General features: G+C 35.7%; 1 protein-coding gene across 3 annotated transcripts in view; it reads left to right on the forward strand.

Annotated features, from left to right (window-relative positions):
- Positions 1-22,019, forward strand: part of LOC113484284 (transcription initiation factor TFIID subunit 4-like) — a 148,929-nt gene that overhangs the window by 42,039 nt on the left and 84,871 nt on the right. For all 3 annotated transcript variants that reach the window (XM_026856570.1, XM_026856569.1, XM_026856571.1), the window contains one exon: positions 3,781-3,950. In XM_026856570.1, coding sequence (XP_026712371.1) covers positions 3,781-3,950 — 170 coding nt within the window. The remainder of the gene's footprint in view (positions 1-3,780; positions 3,951-22,019) is intronic.

Consider the following 22,019-nt stretch of genomic DNA (forward strand, 5'->3'; position numbering starts at 1 on the left):
TGTATACGTGATATGTTCTGTCATCCTTTTTGCTTATCAGTGAGAAGATCCAGCATAGACCATGAATGAATTGTGTGACAAAGCAGAATTAGGGAGAAACTTCATATTAAAGCTTGAAACTCAGAATAAACGTTAAATAAACTAAATAGAATTTATGCCATTATAAAATGTAATATAGTAGTGGCTATTACGGTAATTTCAATTTACCATTTATATCCAATGTATTGTTGTTGTTCTCTGATCTTGTGATCCATGGAATTTGTAGACTCACTCAGAGTCTTGCATATGTGTAGGAACTTTGCCGTAATGACATGAAATTTCACTTTGAGAGAGAGGGAAATCAATAGTATAATATTGTCCCAGTTCCTTTATGTATTGTTAGAGCTTATTTGGGAACAGTTCAGTATTGCAGATTTGGACATCATTGGCTCACATCTTACAGAGTGCATGAGAAAGAAAAGCAGTATGCAGTTGTGCAGTTTTGTTCATAAAGAAAATGCTGCCAGATTTCTATAATGGCTTGTCTTAGTTTAAACAAGATCTTTGAAACTTGCTACGGAGAACTGTGCAATTTTTTTTCTTTCTTTTCAAATATTTTTTTTCTTGTAATTGCATGAGTATTTTTAATGAAGAGGAGAGGGAGAGGTGTTACAAGATTTTGAATATAGGAGGAAGAACTGAACTTTTAGATGCTTTATGATGTAGTTTGCATTTGGAAAGAGTTTGAGAACTCATGCTGTCTTCTTAAAAATAACATGGATGTTGGAATTTTAAATTTATTCCATAAGGCTCAGAATTTAATTCAGTTAGAAACAGAAATATTGAAACAGTATAATTAGTGTGACCACAATAATATATGCCAAGAAACATGAAATTGTTAAAGATTGTGCTGGGATGAAAAGGGAAAGATAAATTAATCATCAATCTAGACGACCACTGGATGGCATCTTTGTTCCAAGGAATGACTTCTGAAAACTCACTCATCTGGACTGAAAAGTTGACTTTTATAGGAAATTGTTTGGCAAGAATGCCAGCCCTCTTTATATATAAATGTTTGTGTGTTTCATTATCTAAACCCAAGCTCTTCTTCATGATGAAGTTCCTTGAAGTCAAAAAGAATATATTGGTAGAATTCCCATTAGACTGAAAAAATTGTCATCCCAATTATGATTAAAACATTTTGTATCTATCTTCCATGTAACATTAAAAAAAAAGTGTATTCACAGATAGTAGATTGCCATTGTAAGATGGAAGGAAATTATTCTCTCCAGGAGTTGTGGTGATGGTCTTTATAAGAGCTATTACATTGATTTTAATAATTGCATTAGAATCCTGGTTTGAATTGTCTGGTTTTATTTCAGACAGTATTTATTTATAATGTGGTCACAGATCTGTAAATCAAAATTAGAATAAAATGCTAGAGCAGAAGGAAGGTAAAAGATTGATTGTACTTTCTTCAGCTATTAAGTAAAAGCAGAGGTAAGTATAAACTACTCTTAAAAACTGTGTTCTTGAAGTCAGGAGTGCTGTCTTGACTTCTGCATGGATGGTTGCTTGAAGGACGTGAAAGTACCTCAGTCCTGGCAACCTGATCTGGAAATACAGTGTTGAGACTGTATTACTGCTAGCCAGATTGTGCATAACTGTCTGATAAATACTTGCTAAAGCAAGTGAGATCATGGGGGCTGTATACAGAGAAAGCATACGAGTATCCTGCTCAATTGATGTTTGATCAAGATCCTTTGAGTCCTTGTGCTCAGGACCCCTCAGCAGGTAGTGGTACCCAGGCACTGTGTGACCCACAGGGCAGCAGTGCTGTGAGGTCCACTGGAATCAATATTGGGTTTTTTGCTTTATTTTGTATTTCTGGGTTCAAGTCTGTTTTCCAGTAGCCTCCCCTATCTTACATAGTTTTGATTTTGTGTTATGGTAACTACCTTTATATGAATTCAGTTTTGCCGTGGTTTCAAAGACCTGTTGGATTTGGGCCTTGTGGGTCCTGGGTAGATTACCTTGGGTGGTGCTCATTCTATTTCAAGCATTGAGGTTTTTTAAAACCCCAGAATCTTAGTTTTTCCACTTTTTTTCAGTTTTAGTTGCTTTTTTTCATAATCTTTTGAACTTGTCGCTGAATATTTAAGTCGCTATTAGTTGTTATGTAGCCAAGTACATTTATCAGCTGTGATATTTGGGGGAAGTTCCATAACTGGTTGGACAAGGCCAAAGAGTAGTTCAATCATCTATGCACCAAATGCACAGGAGCCCAGTTTCTTCATGGCAGCTTTTGTGACCCTCCTATGAGTATCACGTACATACTATGTGAAATGTAAACATGAAAGTCCTTTAGATTCAGCACAAAAACCATCAAGGCAAGTTTGTGCACATCGATTTTGTGACACTATCCTCAGGAATTTCATTCTAAGAATAAATCAAGTGCTTAGCACTTGTGAAAGAATCACAAAAGCTCATTTGTGTAGCATTTTTCTGACAGTCATTGTAATTTTTTTCATTTTCTGCCTCAAGTGTTCAGGACATTTCTCCAGGTTTATACAAACAAAAATCTCTTCTTGATTTATTGCCACAGAAGAAAACAAAATCCAACAAACCATAGAAGTCTTTCACCAAAATTGGCTGCTCTAGTGCCGGAGAGTATGGGAGAACAGGAAGGACCTGGATTATGGCTTTCTAGATTTCTCTTCTTTTGTTCTCAGACATTACTTGTCGCTTTTGGTTTTTACTGTTGGCGTTAATCTTGTAACAAGTGACAGAAAATATTGTAGGGTGCATAGGATGACAACTATGTAATAATTTTTTAAAAAATCTTTTAAGTTAAGCCTTTGCTTTATGCAGTAGTAGGAGTCTGGGCTTGGATGTATGTTAATCTTTTCCATATATATGTGTTCTCAAAGTTTGTGTAATTTCTCCTAGAATATGATGAAATCCAGTGTTCATGTCAGTAATAGCTCCTAAACAGAATGTGCTAAAAACAGATGGTTGTTTCCACAGTTGAGTCATACCTCATAGAGGTAGGAGGTAGAAGATGCTTGGGACATACCAGTATGGAAACTGAAATTCGTTAGTACTTCCTCAAGCTGTTAGGAAGGGTATTGCAGGGCAAACAGTAGCCTGGGAAGTGCTGCTATCATCTTCTTAAATGCAGGTCATTTTTCTAAAACTAGTTGACGTGTTATACTAATTTTGGTATGTTGCCAGAGAAAATAACCAGTGCATATTCAAACTACGGTTGGAATCCAAACTTATCTATGAACTCATCGTGGTCAAAGAATCTTTCCTGACTCTTGCTGAAAATACTTTGGTGCCCATTTTGATAGGAACTTGTGAAATGGTGCAGGATTCCATATTCATGTTTTTGCTTTTAATGTCTGTGGAATTTTTATTTATTTTATTATTTTACTACTCGTTTTCATCATAAAGAGAATAGCCAAATGCTCTGTCTTTATTGCTGATCATTGCCTTTAGTTTCATGACCATCCTGGTTTCATTGATACCACTGACTCTTGGGTGAAGAGAAGACACCTCTGTCATACCTTCTGTTACAGAGAAATTGTCCTGCATCTAAAGTTTTCCTAATGTGATCAGAGAAATACTTAGTTATTTCTGAATCTAGAATATATTGTATGAAAATGGAGACCCTAGTGGTTGTGCCTCAGGTTGGCCCAGGCACTGGGCATGTTGCATGGTGATTACTTTTGGAGATGCAGATAATATACAAAATTAATATATCACATGCAGAATTTTTTTTGGTTTTTTTCATTATAGAGATGATGATGACATCAATGATGTTGCCTCTATGGCTGGTGTTAATCTTAATGAAGAAAGTGCCCGTATTATGGCTACAAACTCTGACTTGGTTGGAACCCAGATACAGTCCTGTAAAGATGAACCCTTTCTTGCTGCTATACCTCTACATAAACGCATACTTGAAATGGGTGAGAAACATGTCCTTTCCTTTTGATAGTGTTTCCTTTGAAGTTACGCGATTCTGAGTAACAGAATATGCTTAGCACTTAAGATTGTTTTTTAAGCATTTTATTACATAATCTTGTATTGCTAAACTTTCAAGGTTTTTGTGATAAAAGTAACTTAGTTATCTCAAGTTGGAAAAAAACAGTATACTGGTACTTTTATACTTCATGCTTTGCCCATGTTTTTAATATCCAAGGATCTCAAAGCTCTTTGCAAACATTAATTATTTCTCACAATCCTCCTTCATGTTTTACACATGAGAAGATTTAAACAGAGGGGTAAAGTAAGTAGTACAGGTCACAGAGGACACCTGTGAATAACATTTAACAGAATGTTGAAGTTATCTGTCAAGATTTTCTTTCCCCATACAGGCTGTTTTTTCAGTTCTTAACACCTGCATCTTTTTAAGTTCATAGTGATTTTCTTACAGCATTTTTTCAAAAAAGTGTATTTATTTATACGGACAAAAAGGTGTATTTATTTATTCTGATATTTGAAAACAGAAGTTAAAAACTTCGGTAAAAAAAATAACTGCTCAGAATGAGTGATGTTGTCAGGTTAGTAAGTAAGCTTAGAATGTATTTTATATGACACACTTGATTAATATACTATATATGTTCTAGTACCTAAATGTATCTTTTTCAACATAGTTTTGGTAATATTTTCAGAGCCATCAGTGTCTTAAGATACTAAGATCAAATTGTTTAGGGGCATAAATCATATATTTCTTTTAGAACTATGCTTACATCACTAGTTAAATTTGTACAATTTGTAGGGATCTAATTCTCATAATTTAAAAAACAAGACCAAAATCTTGTTAGCAATTGGTACAGTTAGGTTTTTAAGTCATGTGGTTACATTTTTGAAATGTTATTTGTGTTTATGTGCATTGAATTAATGGAAGCCTTCTTACATTGCAGTTGCAGGCAAAGTTCTTCAATGACTTATTGTCAAGCTTCAGTCTTGTATTTTAATAAGTGCCCCTTTAAGTTCTCATTCAGAGAGATAAATTATTTTGCACGCTGCAGTTACCATGTTGTGATGGTGTGATGATGGCAGTATGTGATGCAGTCTGGGAAGGCATATGTGCAGCATTCTGTGAGACGGCTTACCGCCCACCACCTGAGCTAGGAAGCTAGCAAGGGTTTTATGAAATTTGTCTGAGAAACTGTTGTGAGGGATACTCAAATAATAGTTTATACAGGTGTAAGAAACCCAAAAGGAAACAGACATAAAACTGTTAAAAAGAATGGGAAATGAGTAATGAATTTGCCATATAAGCCTTAATGAACTGTCTGGGTGTAACAATTGCTGCACAACATGAAGCTGTAATTACAAGTGCAGGACTTACAGGAATCTGTACATACTTTAAGAGCCACAGAACCCATCACACTATTCATCACTGCCTTTTGGGGTTTGCTCCTCTGAGGAACAAATCCCTATGGCTGTTTTTGAAGCTTTATTGGCTTTGATAATTGAAATGAAACTTTCAAAGCTTTTAAAAGCAGCTGCAGGGATTTACTTCTCAAAAGCAGTGAATCCAGAAGAGCGGCCACTCCTAGTGATCTCCTGCAGCCACTTTTAGAGCTTTATTTTGGCTTTACATGAAACCTTTTATAGTTTTGAAAGTGGCTGTGGGGTTCACTAGTGGCTACTATCTGGGATCTATGGCTCTTGAGGAGAGAATTCCTTCAGCTGATTTTGAAGTTTTAGAAACTTAGTTTTCACTGTGTGTGGCCAGATTTGTTGTTTGCATAGGACCACACACAAATTTAGTAGTTTGTGCTACTGGGCACTTAAAATAACGACACTGTGAGTTCACGACAAAACTCGATCTTACCATATGTTGCTGTGCCTAGACACACCAGGACTAAGCAAAGGAGGCTGTGACCTTCTCGAGCACATTAGGAAAAAGAAAGTATGTTATGCGAGTCCTCATTCTTCTGTTTTTGTTATGCCTGTTGACAAATGAGATAAAATATATTGTTTCTTCTTACTTTTACCTGAATATGACTTAAACAGACCTTATTTTCTACCTTTAAATCTATTCATATTTAATGATCGCTTTAGTTTTAGGGCACGTTTTTAATGTTTTAGTAAAAGAGAAATTTGTGGTATGTACAGTATTAGGAAACTGCTCGTCTCTCCTTTCTCAGAAGCTAGATCTTTCAAGTTTTCTGTAATATTAATCTCCTTCTCTCTTTTCTGAGTAAGAGCTCTGTCGAGCAACTCAGTAGTGTTCCCCAAAGGCTGTTTCAGAGATTGTGCTTCCATTCACCAGAGTCAGAATATAAACTGCTAAAGTGAGAGCAGATGCTATTCAGTCTTTGGCAGTAACCACCAGCCAAATGCCTCAAAGTTATAGTGAAAGAGGTTTCTTAATATACTGTACGTTCTTATCTCTACTGTAACTTGGCAGTGTTATCATCCAAAGTTTATTTTAAATCTAAATGACTAATATTATTATTGATCCTTTTAAATGGAAGAAGTAACTGAAACATAATTCATGCAAAGATATTCATCCACTTCCCACATGCTTCCTTATCCAATTTTGTATCTAGTCATCTTTGGCTGGTAATCATTGCCATTTGTTCATGTAGGAAGACTGGGCTGTGACTGTTTCAAATTCTTCTTTGATGAAAAATCAAGAGTGGGTATTACTTAGTAGATAATGTATTTCTTTTGCTATTCCATTCAGGATCATAAAACTTTAAACCCTGATCTTTCTACGTGACAGCACAGCACAATGAAACATATGCAAAGAGCTGTAAGGCTTTTCTGTTTCTCTTTTTGGGAAGCTGAGAGGCAGAGGTTGATGTTCTTCATGCATGTGCATGCTGACGTGCATACAAACTCTTAAAACTTTCTAGGTCTTTAACTTTTATTAGTGAAATGGTTAGTATTTCTGTAAAGGACAAGATAAGCCAATTAGACTCTCACAAGTAAATAATGCTGAAAAACGTAGCTTTTTCATGTGGTTTTATGAGAAAGAAACAAAAATAATCTTAATAATTTGTAATTGTCTCACTTTTATTCATTCATAAGATATTTCTTGGTGGGTAAGAATGCTGTATTAATTAGGTTTTAAAAGCTAGTTTTTGACATTGAGTTTCCACTGTTTACCAAAAGGGGCAATATGTTAATGAATAAAACAATATGATCTGGCAGGTTGTTTTAAGCATGACAGTTTTCTCTGGTTTGTAACCATCTTGTGAAAATAGAAATTTCTTGACTTAGGAATTACTTTATTACAGCGTTGTTTCTGATAGCACATAATAATTAGACTGCACTGTATTATGTATTTAATATTAGTGAAAGGTAGCAGGACAATAGTGAAGGATGGGATAAAAGGTGACCCTTTTTATATCGTCTGATAACTAAATCCACGGAAAAAAGGAACAGATAAGTACTTTCATGAGAAGTCTTTTGACTGAGAGTTGGCGACCTCTAGAACCTCCACTAATGGTTCCAAAATACTTTGCTTTATATTTTATCGTCAACAGAGCATGATATCCTCACAAGGTTAGAATCTGCAGCAGCTTAACTCCCACAGCTTTTGTTTTAATTCTGATTTCTTCTACAACCAGATGATGCCATTTTGCTTTTACTTGGCTATCCTTAAAGTACCACAACTTGTGGAGAATCTTAACCATAAATGAACTGTCTTAATGCAATAATAATGAAACATAAGTTTGGCATACTGTATTCTTTGACTTAGATTGTTTTTTTCTCTCTCTCTTTTTCTTCACTTTCAGTGTTGTTCACTCAATTTTTCTACTTTAGTTTTTATTGTTACAGAGCACTGGCTGAATAGAATAATTACAAATGTGACCTTCTAAGAAATGTGGGACTGGTTTGGCCATACTGAATACATTTTAACTGTCTTGTATTTTCAAACTATTTTTATTTAAATATGTATGACAAAAATGTATTGGAGGATCATCAATAATATTTTTATTTCACATTCAAAATTATTTCTACTTCTGCATTAGGAAACACATTTTTTTATAGTATGATTTTACGAAATGCTGTGTTTGTCTGTTGTCTTGCACTGTTACAAACTTCCTTTAGAAAAAAACTTACTACACTGAGAACATAGCATACACCTTCAACATTTCCTATCACAAAATTGGTACTGGATTCTCTTGCTACATCCAAATAGATTTTTAGGCTAGAACACACATAGTGGTGCAGACCAATTATTATGAAGCTTGAAAATGTGCTGATGAATCAAAATTCTCCTAATCTAGTTGTTAAAAGGCCTACAGTCTTCCTTAAAACAGCTCCAGAGGAGCTTGGCTTGATAGAATTAAGCCCCCGTCTCTGTCACTGTAACAGTTGTAGGGTTAGACTCAATGTAATTTATAGGTTTACCTTTCTGTTATTTTACATGTAATATATTTTTTTTAATTCTGTCTGATGAAACATTGATCATTGTTCTGCCTTGATTCTTTCTTTGTTCAGTCACACTTGAATTGCATGTCTGCTATAAAAATGCATGTTAAAACATAAAGAAATAGCTTATGTGTGTTTTCTGTATTCTGGAGTGTATTGAATCTACTATGTGGCATCATAGTGGCAGCCCAGTTGTGTGCATAAGTGTATATTTTTTATAAATAATTTGAATACTCTAGAGGGCATTTTATGTTGCTAAACCATCTGAAAACTGATTGGAATATCCTTCATGGAACCAGGCCAGTAGATTTCATAGCCTCTATTTAAAGCACTTGTTATTAGTTTAAGAGTCTTTCTGTCATCCCTGTTTCATCTGTTTGTTTGTCAACAGTTGTATTCATGTTTGAATGAGATGAAACTGTACTATTGATGATTGCTCTTTCATATACAGAGCAGCTGTAACATAAAAGTACACTTATTTCTCTGGTTGGTTTACTTTAGAGGGTTTTTATAGCTGCTTAGATTACAGTTGTCATGGGTTCTGAAATTCTGAGCTATCAGATTGCCTGCGAACATAATTTTTTTTATTTCACTGCACTATTTGTTGATGTGACTTAGTCATTTTCATTGTTAACTTCTAACTTTTTATCCTTGAGTTGATCTGTCTTCAAACTGATATATTCCTTTTAATATCAGTTTTTCCACCAGCATCTTTCTGTCAGGATGACCTCCTTAAATACCTGTGGACATAACTCTTCATTGTGTTTGGAGATAGTGCTAACATGTACTTGTTCTTAAGCACAGCGTTTTGAAGTCATGCATTGTCCTAATTACACACTTAGTCCTCTTGAACTGTACCTAGAGTGGTGTTTTCTGTGATTCTAGTTGCTTTTTGTCAGGAGAAAAAGTCATGTTAGGTATCGCATGATCCAAATTGCAACTTATTGAGCATGCCAAATACACTGACCTTCTCTAGTTCCTATAAACTTCAGTATGTCTGTCACCTGCAGAGATGTGTCAGGTCTAGAGATGTATTTACATTCTGACATCTGGAATAGTTCTTTAACTGAGTGCAAAGTTGGGGAGGGGTTCATTAGTAGAAGGTGTACAGTGCTTACAATCTTATCAATGTCCACAGTTGTGATAATTTAGTTTCTTATGTTGAGATTGGAGTTTATTGTACGTGTTCAGTAGAGAATCTGGTTTTATATTCCAACATGTTTGATTGTTAATGTTATAATATTATAAGACAATTGTATGTTATTTAAATTTATTATTTCTTTTTCAAAAAAGGTGGGAATATGTTCCCATCTTAGTATCAGCAGCAGTGTTGCCAAATAAACATAACCAGTAAGTACTTCAGCAGAATGTTAAACCGTATTGTTGTTCTTTCTTTAATAGGTCCATGATTAGACTTCCTGTTTTACAAGATGTCCCAACATGTGTTGGAATGGTAACTTCAGTACCACCTGAGAGCTTGGAGTCTGCCTTTCTGTGAAAGGTAGGGCAGCTTCTGTTCAATATTTTTTGTGTATTTCTAAGGTTTTCTTTTTATTAATCTTATTGGTTCTGCAACACTACAGAATCTGAGTTATGCTTTCAGCAGTATCACCTCTAAGTGCCAGAACTGATGTTATGTCATCAAGCAGTAATTTCTCAAAGTAAATGTAGATATGGTCAAATTATGATTTATTTATGAAAAAAATGAAGCTGTCTCTTCAGGCATTTCAGAGCTTTTTCTCCAATTCAACTGAGAGCATGACCATACTATTTGTTCCCAGAAATATTTGGAGAATTCAAGTTTTGTTTTCACCATAATACCTTGCTTCTGTGTTATGAATGTAGTGGAAGAGCCTTCTTTAAAAGGTCTTGCTGTTTCTGGAAGGCAGTTCTGGCCTTCAGGGCCTACCAAAATATGCTGCCCAGCCTCAGAATAAGTTTGTATTTGGGAATTGAATGGCTTAAACTTCTTGGTCTCTGCAAAAGAGAGTAAAATTGAGATCATCATTCTGTGGAGATGCATTCTCTACCAGATTCATTTATAAAGTCCATCTCATAAAGAGATTTCTAGTAATAAATATTGGATGTAAAATAAGAACAATAAAAAGAAAACCTTAGAGAACCATTCAATATTGCAATAAAGCTGACTTACATTATCCCTGTAGGCAAACTCCATGCTCTAGAGGTGGTACTAATGTCCCCAACTCTCAACACATGTTGGAACATCTTTGTGGAGGAGGAAGTCATTGATCAGTGAGCAGCATCTTCAAGGATCGTTTAAGGGGGAAAAAGTAAAAGGTAATCTTTTCTAAAATACGTTGAAGTGATTGTTCATTACGTTTATTTGGCAATCCTGCTGCTCATACTAAGGTTGTAATGTTTTCATTTCTAAAATTACTGAAAAATCTCATAAACTTCACTTTAATCTTTCCTTCTTCCATGATTTTGACTTGTATTTGTTAGCCTCCTTCGTTTTGCTGAGCCTACTGCATACAAAGTCCAGATTCTACAGTAACTCATTGGCAATTTAATGTTTTTTTTCAGTGCTTTATAAAATGGAGAGTATTAGTCTGTGGTTTAACCAGTTTTGCAGTATCCTAGTGTTAAATAAGTCACGGCCAAATGTTGCAAAGTGTTGAGCTGGTACAAAGACATTCTACTGGTAACAAAAAGTTATTTGTTTTCAAGAAAGTATCTACAACACTGGATGTTGTACCAGATGAGATCCACCATCTGTTCTTGCACAATAATGTAGAAGTGCAACTTCAATATCAGCTATCATAAACTAAAGCTATTTTGACAAAATCAAATGACCATGTCTGATCTGGATAAATATTTTAGTGTGGATGATCAGGTGATGCATGGATTTGGTCTTAAAAATTGCGCCACAATGTCCTGATCTTGACAACTTTTCTTCTAATCCTGGACATACACAGATGAAGGTGCTGACATTTTGAAATTCAGGTTATGGTCTTTGGTCAACCCTTCTGGTACCCTTTATAATTTCCTGTGTTCTTTGTGCATACCCTTTCCAGCTGATGTGCCTATCTCACCGCCTTGAGATGAGGCCTCAGGCTAGTCTGCCTGGCAGCCAGCTTGTAGTGGACAACTGTGATACCTGTTCAGACATGTCACTAACAAGACTTTTACAGTGTCAGAGAGATAGTTTCTCTAGAAAAAAAAATAATGGAAGAATGTGTGCATTGTTTACCGAAGTTGCTTTAAAAGAATAGAAGAATATAGGCAAATTCTTACACTTGGTATTCCTTTTAATCCTTGTGTGGATGTGATTGAGACTGTTCTCTGTTACTGTGAGGACTGTGTTACAGGATGCTGACATCTGTGCCTCCACGTGTGTTCTACAAGGGTTCTTCTCCATCTCTGTTTCACCTGGCATACTGTCACAGTTGTATACTTCTTGTGTTTAAGCCTGAGGTCCTGTAATGGTTTAGTGTCTTTTGACCTTGGGCTTAGCCCAAGAAGCACATTCTTCTAGCCTCCATGAAAACAAGTAAAGATAGATCCCCAACTAACAACTTCTCTATTGTTTTCTTAAGGACTCTTATTGGTGTCATTGCCATACTAGTTCTTTTAAATCTAGTCCCTCTAATAATCTCTTCTGATTTGACTCTGTAGTAAGTAACCAAACACAGAAGTGCATTGAGGCATGTACTAATTCATAAAAATAGAGAATATATTTTCCAGTTCTCTACAGTCACTCTGTGTTTATTCTTGAATGTTCCTGAGTGTCTTTAGGCTTGCTTATTATGTTGTATTTATGTTTTGAGAAAACTAAGATTAAAAAAAAACCACTGTAATCTGTGTATTCTCATTTGACTTGTCGAGACCTGCACCTATTTGAGTTGTCATCCCCACCTCTGTCTTTTACATTTTCCTCACACTGTTCTGTCACTGCAGCACAGGTGACTGGGATTATAGGGTAGGATATGGATGTAGTTCTCATTTTCTGACATTCAGTGCCTCCTTTTTAATAATGTCAGCATCCTTTCCTATTAGGATATACACGTGAAAGTGCACTTTAAGAATATTTTAAAGAGTAATTATTAAAAGAGAAAGGAAATAAACATCAAAATTAAGGATAACATGTTTCCTTAGCACAGTGAGATTTTGATTTCTTCTAAAAGAAATCAGGTAATACACAGTTTAGTTACAGAAAAAATAGGGAAATGATTAATAGTATAATTTCTGTTCCTTCAGCGTTTTCATTCTTTCTGTCCTCTCTGATCAATCTGTAAGGCTTCCTTGCCATCTGAATAACAAGTATTCGCATCTCTGAGATGCACTCCTTAGAGGTTCATGCTTCCATGATTTGTGGCAGCTCCTTCCATTTTCTAAGCCTCCACATACCTGTGCCTAATGCTGTTTGGTGACTGGCTTGGTTCTGTTTAGAGACAAGCCACTAAGGATAATAAAAATACTCTTTAGTGATGATTAATAGATACCTTTCAGCTGTTTAATTATCTAGCTTAGAGACAGAATTTTGGAAACTGGATTGTTTCCAAACAATTATTGGATATATATTTTAGGTCAGACTTCTTTTCGAATTAGTTCTTTCTTTTTGCCAAAAAATATGAATTATGTGCGGGTTCCCAGACACCCACCTGAAAATTCTTAGAGAAGTGAAGGTGCGTTTCTTTTTTTGTCATTCTTTATGACTTTCATCAAAAAACTCTTAATTATGTAAGTAGAGTTAAGTAGGATGCTTGAGGAATTCTTCTTCTACTTGATGAATTTTTTTGTCTGGCCCCAAATCCCACTGACTTGCATAAGAGCTTTGAATCAGCACAGAAAATAGGATCAGACATTTGGGCCTGGGTTACACTTAGGTTTCACATTGATACAACTATTTCTCTTGCTCTGTTGTGTTAAAATAATTACACCAAAATGACCCCCTAGAATGGAGCTACTTTTCTGGTTTTCCCTTTACAAGAATTAGGGATATCAAATTAAACTGGAAGGTAAAAGTTCAAAACAAGTAAAAAGGGCTATTTTTTTTTTTTGTCAGGTGAGTAGTTAAGTTGTGGACCAGGTTAAAAAAAAAACCAAAACCTTGAAAAATTAATGGTGAAAAAAATTCCATTCTGACCTAACATAGAGAAAGATTTAGGATGATTTAGGATGGTCCTAGGCTGTATATAATCACAGAGTTTTCACTGCACACTTTTTTTCTTAAATAGTCTTCTAAGCAGCATCTCCCACTGCTGCTGTTAGAGAAAGGAGTCTGGATTATATTAAACACTATAGCTTTTCTTAATACAATTTTATAATTGTATTTTCTTTAATACAATCTTTTAATACAATTATATAAATACATAACTGTTTATTATATTACAGTTTGTACTGGATATGTTAAATACACTATAGTACCTGAAACAACCTTTGAGTGGTTTTGTGCCAGTGCATTCACACTACAGACATTTAGAGTCTTAGCTTTGCTAAAATAATTTGGTTGGTGTTTACTTTGGAGGGAGCAGGAGGAAAAGAGAATTTTTGTAACATTTATTCAGAATTTTTATTCCTTTAGGTTACATTACAACTGTGTGGCTGGTTATCTTTTTTTCTGCTGTGTCTTGTGCTGAAAATGTCTATGTATTTCGAGGATTTTAATCTGTAAATTTGGGCTTTATTAATTTGTTTTTAAAAAGTAATGGATGTTTTGCCAGTTCCTCAATTTCACAAAATGATTCCTGGGGAATCATCTCAAGGTGGGTAGTTTTGAAGAAGTACAGAACAAATACTACACCCAGCAAGTCTTGAGTTCTCAAGAAGACTGTCCACTTTTATCCAGAAGCTGGCTCATGAGATCATTTTTATCCTGTGAGTGGTGGAGAGTTCTTTTACAACAAGCTTACTGAAATAATTAATGTAGGGTCTTCTGTTACTTTATAAATAACAATTACATGGTGATAAAAAGTCATTCTTTTTCACAAAGTCAGTTTATTACATATAAACGGGAAGTACGCTGTTGAACAGTATCAGATACTGGTTTACAAAATCTTTCCCATTCCAGTTCAGAGCTGGTTTGGAGCTCTGGAATATATCTTGGCCATCTGCCTCTCACAGAGGGGTGCTGGTTTGTACCTGCTAGAGGGAATCATTTACCAAATCTCAAAGCACTTGGCACTGATTCTCTCTGGTTTGGCAGGAAACACTCCCTAGCCTGTGGCTTTTCTAAACACTCTCCAGGTTATAGGTTCTTCAGAGGCGCCTGCTTGGACGACTTCATTTGGACTGGCTGCTTTTGTGAAGGTAGCAACTGAAGTTTTTCAGTTTCTCTTTTCTTCATCCTCTCTTCCAGCACCAAACAGTCTTAACAGTACAGCAAATCAACATTTATTAAATTATTTATGCATTTAGTTAGTAAGAATTAAAGTGTAGCTTTTATTTAAAGGACTGCAAACAGAAAATTACAGCTAAAATTATCGTACTGTTTCTTTTGCCTGGGATCGCCAGGTTATTTTACACCCCTAGGAATCTCTAATCCTAATCGTCAGAACCTAGTGATTTGTTGTTTGAACTCTCACTCTGTTTAACAAGCTTTTCCTTTGGTTTTTAATACTTAAAGTCTGTCTGGGGTTCTGGTAGCCCCCACAACACAACCCCAGGGTATTTTGTACCCAAACAACCTCCTCGGTTTTCTCCTTTATTGTGTTTCATCCCCCAATCTCTGTATAAATATTAAAAATTGTTTTTCCTCTTTGATAGCAATATGAATGCAGTATTGATGAATTATTTTGTAGGCTGAGGACACTGCTATGTGGTACATGTACACTGTTCTTAAGTCTCACCTGACTGGGTTGGGGGAAGTAAGTTCAGTAATGGCCATTTATGGCTCCTCAGGATGCCACGGGCCCTTAGAACATTAGAGTTGTTTCCCCTTTGTGTTTAGTCAGCCTGATAGTTAAATACTGTTGCTCAGTTTAGAATTATTAATATAATAGGATTAGACAAAGCACCTATTGCTTTCTGTTGATTTCATGAGCCACTTTCTGTAGAGACCACACACGGTGTGTCTTAGGACATACAAATATTGGTTGTCTAGTCTTAGAAAACGAACCCCTCTCCCTTTTTCCCCAATTTTTGCAGCTGTTAGTCTCCAGAAGTTCTTGTATAGCATAAGTCTTGAACTGTGACTACTTAACTGATCATGTTGTATCTAATTACATGTAATTTTACAGAGATTAAGGTTTAAGTGACACCTTAATCTCTTTGTGACACCTTCCGCTGACAACCTACAGTGGACTAGAAAAACATCAGTTTCCCTTATGATATTGAAATGGAGGAATGGAATTAAAGAATTGCAGTTTGGAAGGCTGCAGAAATTGAAGTGGCAGTTTTTCCAATACCTTGCTTTTCCTGATGGGAAGGATTGCAGAGGGACTGAGGTATGTAACTGTGGTGGTTCTGTTGGAATAAAAGAGGAAGGGGTCTTGAGCCTAAAATTGTAGATGCAATCCAAGGCACAGCCTAGTATTTACTGTGCTGTGGGGATGAGGTAGGTAAGTAGATATGACCAGGTACATGTTTGTTGCATTATTCTAGATCTGATGCTGTTGAATGAGGTCAAATAAAAGCTTAAATAAAAAAATGTCCTAGATTCAAGAGGGGTGGACTTTTGTGATTGTTTCCATCTTGTAGTATGCAAGCCAGCTGTAACAGCTGAAGTCTGGACCTAAGAAGTGGTTCCAGTTGCATCCTGGGCCAATATTTCATGCACAGAATTTAGTGTTTAAGAAGTTGCTCCTGGTTTTAAGATGATAGCAGAGAGTGCTTTCTGCAGTTCTGGCTGACCTGTGATTAGAGCAAACAGACTAATTATGCACTCTCCTAATGTTTCTGTTGAAGGACAAGACAAATTCAAGCCCTAAATACATTCTGTTTAACTGTTTAAAACCAGTTCTTCAAGGTTTTTCTGTTTTAAGTGTAAACGTAAAGAGATTTTTATACAGGCACTCAATAATTTATCACATCAATAATCAGTCAGACCTGATGTTTTACAAATAATTTTTTTTATCTTTGATCTCAATCCTGTCAGTCCTCTTAAAGTATAAATTATTAAAGCAACTTTTTGATTCTTTGAAAGCCTATCTGCAAAGATAGTATTTTTCTTCTGCTTCTCAAATAGGGCAGTATTCGTCTTAGGATTTATTTCAGTTTGTTTGATCAATAAAATATAATTAAACTTTTAAAGTTCAGCAAAGCCAGTATCTCTCAGATAGCTAAGCAGATGATAGCACTCTTCAGAATTTTCACTTCTTGGGACCTGAAAGTTTTTCAATGACAAGGTTTAGGTGCTTTTTTGTTTGTAAAAAACAATCTTGTGCTAGTGACACATATGCCAATATCAGAATAATATTGCTGAACGTTTTTTCCCCTCAAGGTTTTTGAAACTTACATACAAGTTCTAACTTTATAGAAACTCTATTGCAATATCTCAAACTTTTAAAGAGAGTATAGTTTATTGGTAACAAAAATATTCTAACACTTATACTTCCTTTGCGCGCTGTCTTGTATACTGTAGATCTTTATTAAATGCTGATTGAACCATGGTTTGCTATTAAAGCTTCCAAACATGTAATTAAAATGAATATGTAGGCAGGCTTTATTGTGCTGTTCTGTAAGCGCTTGACAGATTAGAAATTTGCTTACTTTGGGGGTATTAATTTGTGATCCCTCATATTTTTCATATACAATAGTGTGACTCAGCTGACTGCTTTAGTAGCATTTGATGCCTCTGAGGATATGTTGAGACTGAGTCCTGCCATAAAGATTTGAAGAGTTCATGCAATCAGTCATCAATTCTTGATGGTCTTGTTCAGTTCTGGTGTAGGAACACCTGAATGAAGAACGTGACCTTAGTTATGTCTTCAAAATATAAAAACTCAAATTCAGGTAGAGAGATTGGTTAAAATTATAGCTTGGAGCACTGTTTTGCCTCAGCTCTATTTTTGTTATCCTTGATGGTGTTTTTATCATAGCTCTAGGAAAAGTTCAGAATTACATTGCTAAAATAATTTTTAAAACTTGAAGCATATGCTTGTTATCAAAAAGTCTACATTTTTATAATACATTATTTAAAATAAACTTTTCAAATAACAGATTTTTAAAATGTTTTTACTTTTAAGTGTGTGGCTTTGTGACTGAAATTCTGCATTTAAAGCAAAACTACAAGTTAAGATGGTCACATCAAACTTAAAGCACATTAAGAAGATCTCTTAAAAGTCAGAAACAAGTTCAGCTTTTAACAAAAGACAGATTATAACAGTCTGTTGATAGAAATTACTTAATTTTTTTGTTTAATCTTAATTTTCTCTTTGAGTTTTGTGTTTATGTATGTAAGTATATATATTATGACATTATTGCAATGATCAGATGGCACAATTAAGACCAGAATCCAGAATGATAGGACCTAAATATCTGTAGATGAAGCCACTGTCCAATGACTTGATTAGAAAGATGAATAATTTATTGAGGTTTATGATACAATTAAGTATTTATAGTATTATAATATATGTGTGTGTGTATATATATACACATTTCTTAAAACTATTGATTAAATTTCTTTTCTCACATCATCATCAGTCTAGGGAATCTTGCAAAGGGAAGAGAAGCCTTTCTGTATTAAAACTTGGAAAAGTAATTATGCTGACTAGAAGAATATCTCAGGAATTTCCTATTTAGAGATCAGCATTATTTTCCTTTGATGGCAGAGAGAATTCCAGTACACTTTTTATAAATGAGAGTGGATGAAACTCAGGAGGGAGATGTAGCAGAGAAGAAAAAAATATTAAGACTCTAATATAGAAATAAATGAAAATTAGCAGTTTCCAGCCCTTTTGCATAGATTCAGTTTCTACTTGGCATTTTTTCTGAGTAGCAGAAAAGAAAAGAAGACAATCTGTAAATAACGGTATCAGAACTGTTCCTAGGTCAGCAGATCAATGAAGCAATATACATGACTGTTTATGAAAGTATAGCTAGGCCAGCCTTTCCAAGTGTAGATGAGATTGTTTCAGGAGCACACTGGTAATTTTCCCATCCTTACCCCAAGTATAACCCAAGTATTTAAGTAGTGTGCCAAGTCTTTGTGTCATATACAGCTTTGGAATGCACCCTGCTTCTGACATCCTACGCTAACAGGGTTTTGACTAATGTAATTTAAAACAGGGAAGATAATGATGATGCTTCCACACATGCTGAATGTTGTGCAGGACAAGTTGACTTTAAAAATTTATGGTTTTGTAGTCTGGTTTCTTGACGCTAATTCATTTGGGGGGGAAATTTGTTTTGTGTTCTTTCTTACTTGGCCTGTTCTCCAAAGTGATTGGCCAGCCTATTCGCCTTCTTTCTCTCTATTCAGTAACTTTGGAATCTGTTGATAAATCAGTAGCTAGATAGCCCCTCCGTATGTCCCAGTTGAGGGTGAAATCACCCACTTTTTCCTTTTTCTTGCTCTTTTCTCTGGTTGGCTGCCAGTCAGCACTCTTGTACAGACTGGCCAGGTTGTCCTCAGGGTGGGTTGACTCTGCCCAGCTAGCAAGCTGGACAAATATGGACTGAGAGACATGTGTTAGTATTGTGCAATAATAAGGAATATGGGACAAAGTTGGAACTATGCAGAAGGACAAGAACCATGGAATCACTCAGGTTGGAAGAGAACTTGAGTGGTCATCTCATCCAACCTCTTGCTCAAAGCTGGGTCAACATTAAAATTCAGACAAGGTTGCTTGTGGCATTGTCTGGCTGTCTTAAAAACCTGGAAGGTGGAAGAGTATGCAACTTTTTTTGTGCAAAGTGTTCCAGTGCTTAATTATCTGCATAATAAAGAATTCTTCCCTATATCTTGTCAGAACCTTTGCTGTTTCAGTTTATGAATTTATTTCTCATTCTTCCAGGCATCCTCAGTAAAGAGTCTGGCTCCATCTTCTCAATAACCTCTCCCCTCAGCCTTCTCTTCTCCAGGATAAAAAAGCCTCAGGTTCTTGTCATATAAGTCATATGTTCCAACCCCATAACCATCTGTGGTGACTTTTCCATGGATTTGAGTTTTTCCAAGTCTTGTACAGGGCAACCCAAAAGTGACTGCAGTACTCTAGAGGTGGGCTGAGTGTAAAGGAGCAATTGCTTCCCTCGATGTATTGGTTACTGCTGATCTACCATTTTGCTGTTTATGCAACCCGCTATGCTGTTGGTCTTCACTGTTGCTGGGAGGCACTACTAAATCCCAGTTCCCTACTGACCACCACACTCATGTGCTTTCCATCAGTTCTGCTACCCTGCTAGGTAGTTCCCAGCCTGTATTGTTGCAGTTAGTCCATCCCAGGTGCAATACTTTGCATTTGTCCTTCTTGAATTTCATTAATTTCCTGTTGGCCTGCTCATCAGGTCCTTCTGACTGGCAGCCCTTCCCTTGGAACCACTCAGTGTGGTGCCATCTGCAAACGTGATGAGGCTGCTTTGTGTCTCCTCCTCCAGGTCACTGAGGTAGATATTAAAAAGGGTAAGTCCCAAGACAGACTCCTGAGGGAGCAGCTTCCAGGTAGTTTTCTGGCCTTGAGGGATTTCAGGAGTAGAAAGTTACTGGGATATTGCAGAGGCTGATGAAGATGATGCAGGACAAGAATCTTTAGGAACTGGGCATCTCAGGGAATGGTCCTTTGACTATGAATCAATTTCTGAAGAGCTGAAGAGGCAAAACAGGCCATATACTGGTTGAATTTCCTTAGAACAAAAGTATTTAACATTCGTAAAACATTCACTGTGGAAAAAAAAAAAAAGATGGTGATAGTTTTTTATTATGAAAGGATTGTGTGTGTTTAGGGAAGCTGGGTAGCTGTAGTTACACTGCTGAAATTTGAAGAATTATTATTTCAACAATTATTCATTCATACCCTTACCTAGAGTACTTGGCAGAATTTTCCATCTCAAACCTCTTTTCTGGATACTATAGTTAATTAAATTTCCGTTCTTACTTGCATTTTATCTTTCAGACTAGGCTTTTTGATTGATAGCTTTGCTTACATATGTTTGCATAATAAAATGGTGCATACTCAAGTAGGTCTTGATATTGCAAGTCTGACTTGCACAAATAGCTCCTACCAATATGAATAGTCCTCCTGACTTCAAGGCCTTAATTTGCATGAGTAACAGTTGCAGCATGGGGATCTTAATGCGTATGTCTGCTTTCCATTATATGTTCAGCTTTCAGCAACTTCAGCGGAGTTCCATCTCTATTACAGAGGACAAATTAGGCACCAAGAAAGATTTAATTTTTTTTAGTGGTAGAGGAAGAATCGGTTAAAAAGCGTATATGTATATATATACAGTACTAAAATCCTTAAGGTAACCTGTACCATATGGAGTCAGTGATGGCTTAAGTTAGTTTGAGATAGCGACTTCAAAGCATTATTAAAATAACTAATATCAGAAATACGTGATGGAGAGTTGAGCTCTGTGAAGTGCGGGAATGATGTACGGTATTGATGTAATAACACACGGGTGTAATGAGCCGCTGCGGGTCAAAGTGTGAGGAGAATAAAAGGTTTTGTACTTTAGAAGCAGCTAGATCAAATGGACTCATTTGAAGAGTAGAAACTCAGAAAATAATTCTGAGTCAGTACATAAGAAAACCACTTCCTTGAGTCAAAGTTAAAATAAGAGGATAATATTGTATATTTAAATGATAGTCTCTTTTAATTCAGCTCTGACTCAGCGGTCAGAAATATCCTGATATAGTAAATTCATTAACACTTCTGTGAGAGATATAAAAGCTATTGTGAAATTTCATCCCTTCTGCACTGAGGTATTAAGTTTGCTTAACTGACAGTGTGGCATCTCTTAGCTTGCAGCTAAGATACGTTCTGGTAGTTTAAGAACAAAATCTTTGTCTAAAGTACTTATTTGAGCTGTAGACTTAATCTTCATCATATACAACTGCCCATGATAAGGAACATCTCTAAGACACATAGGATTTCTTTAAATGTATTTCTGTAAATGCACATGTAAAAATGGAAACACACAAGTTTACCTGTTTGGCCAATAGGTTATTGAATTAAATCAAAAAAGAAAATAAGCCCGAAGGACATTTCTAACATTTCTGGACCAATCTACAATTAGAGTGAAACATATGCTGCTACTGGCCCAGCACATATTAAACAGTACATGTAATTAGTACACTGCCCTTTTAATGAACAGAAACTCTTGGAGGAGTTAAATTTGTGTTACACTTTCCAATGCAGAAACTCAATTCTTTTATTTAAATATTGAACAGTTCACTGCTGGCACACAGTCCTGAGAATACAGTACGCCGACACTTTCAGTAAAACATAACATTATGCTGGCCGAGTAAATTGTCCAGATGTCTATATTTGAATTATGCAAAAACGCATAATACCAAATTAAAGAAATTATGGATAAAAATGTGCAACAGCAAAAGTCTTTACATTAATATTTAACCAGACTATACTAGAGCAGATTCTTATGCTAACAGGTACTTTGGGTGCATTTGATTTCACTGAAAATATGCTATTATATCCTCAGTCCACAAAAATGTCTGAAGATACTCAGTGGCCCGGCACTAACATTAAGCTCTCTATAAAATATATAGATGTAAACTG

The sequence above is a fragment of the Athene cunicularia genome, assembly GCF_003259725.1.
Source record: "Athene cunicularia isolate RWA chromosome 11 unlocalized genomic scaffold, athCun1 chr11_part1, whole genome shotgun sequence".
Taxonomy (NCBI): Eukaryota; Metazoa; Chordata; class Aves; order Strigiformes; family Strigidae; genus Athene; species Athene cunicularia.